Here is a 10275-nt window from a genome sequence, read left to right as displayed (position 1 = left end):
CAGTTGCATGTCAGTTGCATGTCAGTTGCATGTCAGTTGCATGTCAGTTGCTCCACTGCTCTGGAGCTTAGAGACAGATACCAGTGAAGATAAGGACACACCTTGACTGCTTCTTTCTTCTCAGGAATGACAGCTGATTTGTAGTCTCGGTGTTTTGGAAGCTTTTCAATGAACAGCCTAAGGAAACACACCAGAGTGGTTAGGGTACACAGAAAATGTCACATGTCCCTGAGAAAATGCAGCCACTGAAAGAGTTTCTGGGGTGCTGGGGAGTTAGACCAGGCACAGCATACACAGCTGGTCTCCTGCCAACTTCGTCCCTACATAGAAGTCCTGCTTCCTTCTCCCAAAACAGAGAGAAACAGCAAATGCCAGATTCCTACATCAAGAAGGAGAGCCAAGGGTGAGTGAGAAATCTCGATAGGTCAGGTCCTTGTGGTCAAGGCCGGGTACCAGAGTTTAACCCTCAGTATTCACATGGTGGAAGAAGAGAACTCATCCATCCAAGTAGTTTACCATCCTTCATGAATGCCACATTGGCAGGTGCCCTCACCCCAACAAAAAATAAACGTAAATTAAAAAAATATTGACCAAGATGGATATGCAATCCATTGACGCTTATAATTCCAACCCCAAGGAGGCATTGTGGGTTTTAAACTATGTAGACTGAACTACAAAGTGAGAATGTCTCAAAACTGAAGAAACGATTCCCCCAAACTTCATATAAATAAAAGCCTGTCCTATGCCCGAATTGTAACTCTGACGAGAAAGGTTTTGTTTTTTTTTTTTTTGTTTTTTTCTTGTGATATGACAGAACGGGCCTCTGTCATAAAACATCCTTCATTCCGTGATGGCTAATTTTATTATCTATTTGACGTACCTGGGAAGAGAAAACCTCAGGAATTGCCCCCATCAGGCTGGCCTGCAGGCTTGTCTGTGGGACAGTGTTTTGATTGCTAATTGATGAAGGAGGGCCGAGTCCATCGTGAGTGGTGCTATCCCTAGGCAGGTGGGCCTGGGCTGTATAAAAAAGGTTGCTAAGCACGGGCCAGGGAGCAAGCCAGTAAGCACCATTCCTCTGTTGATTTTCTCTTCAAATCCCTGTCTTGGTTTCCTATAAACTTAACAAATCCTTTTCTCTCAAGCTGCTTTTGGTCAGTGACTTATTACAGAAATGCTAATCAGAATCCAGGACATCCGCAGCCAGGGATAGTAGGTTAAGATAAGAAAAAACCTCATCCATTATTGCTGTTGTGACCTTGACCTCTAGAAGTTTCTCCTGGGACTCATAATCCTTCAGAGAAGAATGCTGTGCACCACTTCCAGGCTTACGCAGCCTGTGCTCCACAAGCAGATGCCTAAGTAACTCTGAAGGAAGCTCAATGCAAAATCATAAACTTACTTAACAATAGAGGCTGACAAACAACATAAGAACTCTGTGAGTAAAATCCCACGTTGTGCAAGCCTGCTGAGCCTAGCCTGATCATCCAGAAGCAGGAAGCGACACTTGAAAGTTGTCCTTTCACCTCTGAACATGCATACAAGCTATCCACATACCTCCATACTGCGATGATGACAGCAACTACTACTAAATAATAATAATGATGATAAGAATAATAATAGATAATTAAATAAAGGACTGTGTACATAGCCATCTGCCATGTGTGTACAGGATTATCATCAGTAGCAGACACAGGAACTAAAGACGAGGATGAGAAGCATCTTGGAGATCTAACACCAGGGCTGGAAACTCCCTAAGTGCAGCACGGCACAGCAGTGTACACATGGATGCTTTGGTTTGGGGTTATATCTGGTTGCAGACTAGAGAAAGCAAATACATCAAAACAAAGATACATCAGCAAACTCGAAAACCATCTGACAGAGCAACGAGAAAACCAGGAAACGAGCAGGAAAGGGCTCACAGTGAATATATGGCGCTCAGCTTCTCTGATGAAGGAAATTCTAAGAAAATGCAAGATAGCAGTTTTACTATCAGATTGGCAAAGGTAGGTTGGTGCCTGCTCAGGTGTAGGAAAGAAAATGTATATTCTCATGTGTTATCAAGATTGTAAATAGATCTAACTTTTTTCTTATTGGAAGGAAAAGATGGATGACAATTATTCAAAACTTACAATGTACATATACACAAAATCTACAGCCTGGCCTCAAGGAACTCAAGATCAACAAAACTACATCTATGCACATACCAAAATATACATACTAGAAGATTCAATATGGGGTTACAAAAAGCAGTGAAGCATCAACATTCATTAAGACAGGATAATAGAATAAACCACTACATATGCAAATGTAAAACAATGTTATCACTCATTCATTCAAAAAACATTTTACTGAGCATCTCTGTACGGTGCCAAGCTGGGCTCTGAAGGCTGGGGATACATTGTAAATGGTCCATTCAAGCTTTCCCTCATTACAGAGTACCCATTACAATGGAGAACAGACATTTTTAAAAAGCATATTAAAAAAAAATCAGTATTATTGGGGATGGGGAGATGGCTCAAAGGTTAAGAGTACTGGCAGATCTTCCAGAGGACCTGGGATCATTTCCCAACACTCATATGGAGGTTCACAACAATCTCTAAGACCCATGGGATATGACACCCTCTTCTGGCTTCCTCTGGCACGAGGCATATATGTAATACCAACATGCATGTAGATAAAACACCCCCCCCCATAACATGAATACATACAATTTGAAAAAAAGGAATCAGTGCAAGGAAAGTCATTAATAACAGGAAAGGGGACAGGTGGAGACTGGGGCATGGGACTGGAGATGGAATAGCTAAGGGAAGCATAAGAGATGGCATTTGAGTAGGGACTGGAAGAGACCTGGCTCTGAAGAGATCCAGGAGACTGTTCAGGTTGATAAGGCTCCATGTGTCCCCGTGTGGAAAAACAGCATCACTAAGAGAATAAGCTCAGAACAGAAAACAGACTGTGTATTCATACATTAAGGCCAAAGGTGCACAGATGCTTGCATTTGTGTAAATGCTATCTTGTTAGAACAAGTCCATAGGTGTTGTTAACATGTGCCAGTTGGGACATTATTATTGTTCTTATTCCTGTGTGTGTGTATGTGTGTGGCCTTGCATGTGCCACAGTACACATGTGGAGGTCAGAGGATAACATGTCGAGTCAGTTCCATCCCTCTTCCTTCGAGTGGGTTCCAGGGATTGAATTCCACATGTGCATGGCAAGGGTTTTACCCACAAGACATCTCACCAGCCTGACATTAAAAAAAAAAAATTTTTTTAAACTTGAATTTCTCCCTTCTAATGTTTGAGGGAAAATGATCATGAACAAGTATTTCTCTATGGAAACAGTTCATTCAGAAAGTCACGAGGACAGTCAATAAAAGGATGCACTAAGGATCCTCATCTCATGTTTTCTGGTTTCTCAAGTTAATCAACGAAATAAGCCTGAGCATGGGAGAGCCCTTCTTTGGTCTATAAACCCCAATCTCAGTAAACGCCTTCAATATGGGTGACGGTTCACTTTTGGACGGAGGATTTGTGTTGGAGGAGGCTCACACAGTACAGCAGACCAGGGCTGCTTGAATATTCTCAGTCTCTTCTATGCAGCCTTCTGATGCCCATAAAAAGCTGCGAAAGAATCCACCGGCTGCCTTATTGTCTGTGCTCATCATGAAAGTATGTACTGATCCCACATGCTGGAGATCTTTCTTCTATACTGGGGTCTGCAAAAGGCAACACATTCCTTCAGCAGGAAAACTACTACCAAGAGGGGAGATATGCCTGACGTCATTAAGATGCCTGAACTGCTCTGGGAGGAAGGACAGACATGCCTTTTAAATCCTGAACTAAAGCATCCATGAAAGGTCCAGAACAAGATTCTTAAGAGTGGGGGAGGCAGGAGGGTGGTGACGTAGACGCCTACCTCCAGTCCCCCTCCCCCCACACCGCAGCAGTAGTAACTGGCAAAGTGAGCCGCTTGGTGTAAACTGGCTGGAACACATCAAGTGTGAGCCTCACTGGGCTAGCACTCCTCAGCAGCCACCCACTTGTCATTTCACAGGCTCAGCATCAGGGTCAGGAATGAGGTACCAGAACAACGAAGGGAGCGGCATCTCCTGCTTCAGGCTCAGTCAACACAATGCAGTCTCAACTCAAATCCTAAAGCCAACAAATCAAGCAAACAAAATGCATGCCCCATCTATAACTCTGCCCCAGGCCTTGCTCACCGTGTACATGGATAGATACCCTGCCCCATGTCCGTCTCACCACTAATACTGATATTTGTCATTCAGGGTAACGCCAGGTCATGAATAAAAAAGATAAGAACCAATTTCTTAGTCATGTTCTCAGTCTTATTGTGATTGTTATTGTTGGTGGTGGTGTTGGGGACCAGACCAGGGTTATCCACATGCTAGACGGGTTCTGTATCACTGAGCTGCAGCTACAGCCCTCCATGGACTCTTACGGCATTGATACATTCGGTTCTGTTTCTTGGGAGCTTGTTGAAATGAACGCTCTCTATTGGACCATTAGCCTCCGCTTTTTCACAAGATCTTCTCTTTATGGAAAAATATGTTCTAGAATTTGCCACCCTAAAACACAGCACTTTCACACTTCTTATCTCCATTCAGTGACTTCCTCATTATTTTACTTCATATCTCTACAAAGAGCTGTCTAAGCTGGGCGTTGTGGTGGACGTCTTTAATCCTAATAGTAAGGGCAGGAGAATCTGAGTGTTTAAGGCCAGCTTGGTCTATATAGTGAGTTTTAGAACAGCCATAGCTATGTAGAGAGATTCTGTCTAAAAATATCCCTAAAACCCAAAAAAACAACCCTCCAAAACCTAAAAAATCTAAAATCAAAAAACAAAACACTCAAAAAACAAAACCCTAAAACAAACAACGCCCCCACCCCCAAACAAACAAACAAACAAACACCTGTCTACAACAGGGTTTGGCAAAGTAAAACTAGTGGCCCAAATCCAGCTAGCTATCTCTTCTTGTACACAAACAAACAAACAAACACAACTTGAACAAATCTAGACACTGAAGTTTGCTAAAGCTAGGGGAGGGGTGCTACTGGTGCCTACTGGGCGCACACCAGGGATGCTGCTGACCTACTGGGCACACACCAGGGATGCTGCTGACCTCCTTCAATACTCAGACCAGGCACAGAACCAAGAAGCATTCCCTCCTGTGTCAGAACTGAGCTTGAGGAGACCGACAAGATGCTCAGCATGTCGTGACTCATGTACTGATAAGAAACTCCGTGTGCTATGACTGATGTGTGTGTGTCTATCTAAGAGGACACACGTGGGGCTGGTGAGCATGTCTCTTGTAGGGAGAGGAATGGGGAGGGAGGTTTATTATGGTCTCTAAAGATGCCTTCTGTAAGTCTAAATGGAAAGGAAAAAAACCAAACAAACAACCCATGCTCTGGATGTAAACTTGAAACAGGAGCTGCAAAACCTTGGAGGTGTCACTGCAAACTGAAACCCAAGCTCATCCTTAAGCCCGAGGTTGCTCAACTGCAGAAAAGAACAGGAGGGTGATGCACCTACTTAGCACACACCACCCTATGAAGATCAATGAAATAATTCCAGAGAAACCCCTCCTTGTGCGGAAGGGTATCCTGGGTCATGGTTGAGCAGGTGCTTAGAACCCCGAGATTCTCCGTGGAATTCTGCGTGAGAACCGGCAGGAGTTCGGTCCCTCCCATCATCTAGGATCCTGAAAAGCAGTCACATAGATCTCCATAGAGTCACATAGGCCAGGCTATAGGCCTCAGGCCCTAGAGATTTACATACTAATGAAGGCCAGAGGGCAGAGCAAATTAAACATTCCTCCCCCAGATCCTCCCCCAATCCTCTCCCTTTCTCCCTCCCTATATAACTTGGGACTGCCCTGAGTTTTTTGGCGGGTACGCCTAGATCCATCTATTATCTGCCATGACAATAAACCTTTTTGGAACCAAGGACTTCCTCGTGTTACTGGGGCCTGCCGCCAAGGCCTCCGGGCCACTGGAACCATAGGATCTTCTTCCCTGATGTGGGACCCGCCACGGTGGCGGAAGCCCCTCCAGGGCTTGTGCCGCTGTGGCGGCCTTTTTAAATTTTCCCCACACCTCCTGAGCCCCCAAGTTCCTTTGAGTCACCGGCAGCTATTCAGGCTCTGTTGTACTAAATGTACGACTAGAATTATCAAACAAGACCTTTACACATCATCCCCTCCCTCAACAGCACACTGCTCCTGTGGCTAGGGCTTTGGGAGCCATTCCCCGGTGCTGGCCTTGAAATCTTGTGTTTACGCTGCCCGCCCAAGTATGATGAATGAAGAGCTCAGGGAAGGTCTCACTGTGATTGAGTCACATGGACAGCAAGTGGTCCATAGTCACCTGGAGGCTGTGACTACAGTACCAATTAAGAAGGAAACCTCCTTCCTATGCCACTCTAAAGGCACATGATGAGTACAAGAATCTGGGCTGCCACACACCGGCCGTGGTCCTGTAACTGCCACACACCGGCCGTGGTCCCGTAACTGCCACACACCGGCCGTGGTCCTGTAACTGCCTGCCTGAGCACAGAAAGGGCAGTCAAAACACTCTCCAATGCAGACACATCCCACTTACTGGATAACTCTTTTGTCTAACCGCTGGGACATGTGGTCACAGCCTGAGAACCAAGTGTTCTTTTCAGGAAACTCTCGAGTCAAATAACACCACCTTTGGTCCCTGTACCTTTGAATGGCAAGGACAACTCACATGTGGAAGCTGTCTGGAACCTGATCAACGGTTGACACTGTCAAGCACCCCACTGTCAGCAACTGTGAGAACCACAGGTGAACACAGGGGCAGAACTCAAGGGATGTCAGTCACAGGACCAAAAGAGAATCTGTAGGTATCTTACGTGATGTACTTGTTGTAGAGGATAAAGGCGTGTTCAATGTTGCCTTCTTCAGAATAGACGGATGCCATGCGGATGATCTCAACGCCGGAACGGAAGTAGCGACGGGGTGGAATGTCTTCATTTAACTCAACTGCACTCCCAAGTTGGGACAGAATCCTCACCCGGTCTTGGGGTGGGAGGCTCACATCCCCGTGGTCAGACATTGGACCAATAAGTTCTGGGACAGAAGAGAGAAAACAGGTAACATCAAAGCCAATACCATAGCTTCCCAGTGGTCAGCACAGGATGAGTATATCACAAACCTCCCAAGAAATTAGAGAAAGAGGCAGGCATGGTTGAGCATACCTTTAATCCTATCACTGAGGTACAGAGGAAGGAGTTAGATCTCTAAGTTCAAGACCAGTATAGATTACGTAGCAAGTTCCAGGATAGCCAAGGTTACATAGAAAGACCTTGTCTCAAAACAAAAACAACACAAAATGGACAAACAAAACATTAGAGAAAATAAAATACTACATACAGTGGTTCTGATCAACAAATTATCCCTGCTGGCCTCAAGAACATCCAAATCTTGATTTGAGGACTGACAGGTTAAAAAAAAAATCAACCTTGTCCTGCAATTTGATGCTACAAGGAATACAGCTGTTAACAGGGCACTGTGGATTTGTTCTACTGCTCCCCAAGTTACTCTCCATAAGTAGGAGGCCCACCTAGAGAACTGTGGTGGTAAGAAAGCATCTTCTTCTTGTTTCTCTAAGCAGATACCCATTTCCGTTTATTCAATACCTGGCAGAATGTGCTCAGTGAACCCTGATGAAGACTGCCTGGCTAACTCACACTGACCATTTAGTTCCACCAGAAATTAAATGTATTTACCAGGATACACTTCCTCAGTTTGAATACAGTGTTAGTGGGGGGCTCCTTTCCAGGGTGAATACTCCTGGCTCTGCTCACCAAACTATGCTTTGATTCAGCCCATCGCATTCACCACTTTCAGGGCCAGGTAGTTAGTGCTTGGAAGCATCAATGTATACTTGTCTCCACAAACCAAGCAGGGCTTGAATGGCAAAGTGACAGTACCTCAGCTGGGGTGGGACACTCTAGGAGTTCCTACTCACTGGTACCCAAACCCCAGGGAATTTACATTCTTCCTAGATGTTGCTTCTGGGCTCCATGACACCACCACTGCACATAATCCGGTGTGAAGTGGGGTTGTCGTTGTGCACTTGATAATGGCACACCCTAGCCAGCCTGTTCTAGAATACATTCATCTTGGGCTTGAGCAGTCTTGTTTTCCCCATCTTATTCCTTATTCCTCAGTCAGGATTCCCACCTGCCCGGGGAACCGCAGATTGCAGTGTTGTTCGTTCAGCTGTTGTTTTTTTTGAGTTCTACTCACCGGTCCTCAGAGATTGTTTTCTCTAGGCCAATTCTGCTTTAGCTTGCTTTGACTTTGGGATGGCATTTCGTCCATAAAGTTTCCCCACTAAACTCCCTTTTCTAGCAAAAGCTGGGGGCTGCTAGGAATGTGGGGGCATTGCGAGTGTAAAACACATCCTCTTGAGAGTGTAAACCTGCCCACGTCCCTATCCGCTGCTGGTACAGCCCAGAAGAGCTCATTGGAATGGGATGCTGGGCACCTCTGGAGAGAGGCACCTGTGGGTAAAGAAGGGACCATTCTCCAGAAGCCATCGAGTGGCTCGGGACAACATGGGGTTCAGCAACCCTGCAGAGTATGCATCAGAGAGGGATCCAGCAGTAACTGCTGGCGGCGCCCATCTAGAAGGCACTCAGGTTTCTCGAAAATGCAAGGAGTGTTGCGCCCGGGCCTGGCTGGTCAGCAGCCAGCCCTGAAGACAGGGCCATCCCAGAGCTCGCGCGCGGCCGGCGGGGGCTAGGGACACGGACCCAACACTCGCAGCCTCTCCCCTCGGGGTCCCACCGCGCCAGGATCCCCAGTCCCGCAGCATTCCCGGGACCCTTCCCACCTTTCGTGAAGGATGACAGTCGGAGCTTCCGGAAACGTCACCTCCGATGACACGCCCACTCTCGCCACTCCTTCAATTACGCTCCAAGGATTTAGGACCTGGCGTGGAGAACAGGTGGGTGGGGCTGGAATCTTCCACCAATGAGAGCGAGCACTGCAGCAGTCCTTTTGGTAAAAAAACGAACCAGGAAGAAAAGGGAACCAAGTGAAAGAGGGAACTGCAGCACAAACCAGTATGCTTTTTCCTCCATTAATTTATTTTTTTATTCTCTTTACATCCCTATCATTGCACTCCTCTCTCTCTTCCAGGTCCACGCTGCACCCCCCCCCCCAGTTACTCCCCCTCCCACCTCTGGACATCCCCTGACCGTGGCACAGTGAGTCTCTGCAGGGCTAGGCGCATCCTCTCTCACTGAGGCCAGAGAAGGCAGCCCAGTTATGGGAATGGGATCCGCAGACAGGGAACAGCTTTAGAGACAGCCCCCACTTCAGTTGTTGGAGGACCCACATGAAGACTGAGCTGCACATCTGCTACATATGTGTGGAGGCCTAATCCAGCCTGCGCATGCTCTTTGGTTGGTGGTTCAGTCTCCGAAAGCCTCCAAGGGTCCCATGCCGAAGCAGGAGTTTCCTGCCAATGGCTCCTCCATCGGAATAATAGCAATTTAATATTTCAAGGGGGGGATCGCTATCTAGCTTGTCATTCACAGCCGAGCTGACATCACCACTTCAAACAAAAGGTCACTGACTACCTATCTAAGTAGCCACCCTCTGCCAGTGAATCCTGTACGTTAATTTTTTTTTTCCGCGAGCAGACTCTTGTAGGGTTCTCCTAAAATATGATTTCTCAAAAGAAGGGAGATTTTCTCACTTATTTACATATGTCTCCCCAATGCCTACCATGACTTGTGGCTTCAAACTCAACACATATTCTTGGATGTGCAGGTGTTATTGAGATAAAGGGTGTCTGTCTTACAGTCCCCAAGATGACAGGGATGGACTAATCAACTGTGAAAGTGGAGATGACAGGCGGATCATTTTGTTCTTGGGATCAAATCGTCTCGACGAGGCAATCCGATCCAGGAGCAGAAGGCACTGAGATGAGGTGCATTCATGAATTTAGTAGGTGTCTCATACTGCAGGAGTGCTCTAGGGACAGCGAGGAGGAAGGAAATCTCAGTTCCTGCTCTGAAAGGCTGCAGATGTGAGAGGCAGCGGACAGAAACCCACCAGGCTGGGCTGTGAGCTTCCCGCCCCACAGCACGGCACAAGCCTGTCTTAAACTCCGCTGAGGAGTGAGCGAGTTTGAGGGGGGGGCGTGTTTGTGCAGTGCATTCTAAAGAAAACCGGCCACAGCATTGACCTCTTTGCTGTGAGCTCACTGGGAC

The 10275-nt window shown here is 46.6% G+C and overlaps 1 protein-coding gene across 1 annotated transcript in view; it reads right to left on the bottom strand.

Annotated features, from left to right (window-relative positions):
* The window catches only part of Stambp (STAM binding protein), a 25467-nt gene extending 16485 nt beyond the window's left edge, over positions 1-8982 (bottom strand). Inside the window, exons 1-3 of the mRNA XM_028762380.1 lie at positions 8889-8982; positions 6901-7117; positions 102-177 (exon numbers count right to left, since the gene is read on the bottom strand). Of these exons, the coding sequence (XP_028618213.1) occupies positions 102-177; positions 6901-7103 (279 nt within the window). The 5' untranslated portion in view covers positions 7104-7117; positions 8889-8982. The remainder of the gene's footprint in view (positions 1-101; positions 178-6900; positions 7118-8888) is intronic.
* Positions 8983-10275: the final 1293 nt, after the last annotated feature.

The sequence above is a fragment of the Grammomys surdaster genome, unplaced genomic scaffold (assembly GCF_004785775.1).
Source record: "Grammomys surdaster isolate TR1022 unplaced genomic scaffold, NIH_TR_1.0 133, whole genome shotgun sequence".
NCBI lineage: Eukaryota > Metazoa > Chordata > Mammalia > Rodentia > Muridae > Grammomys > Grammomys surdaster.
Note: the sequence above shows the minus strand (reverse complement) of the source record. Positions and strands in the feature narration are given on the sequence as shown.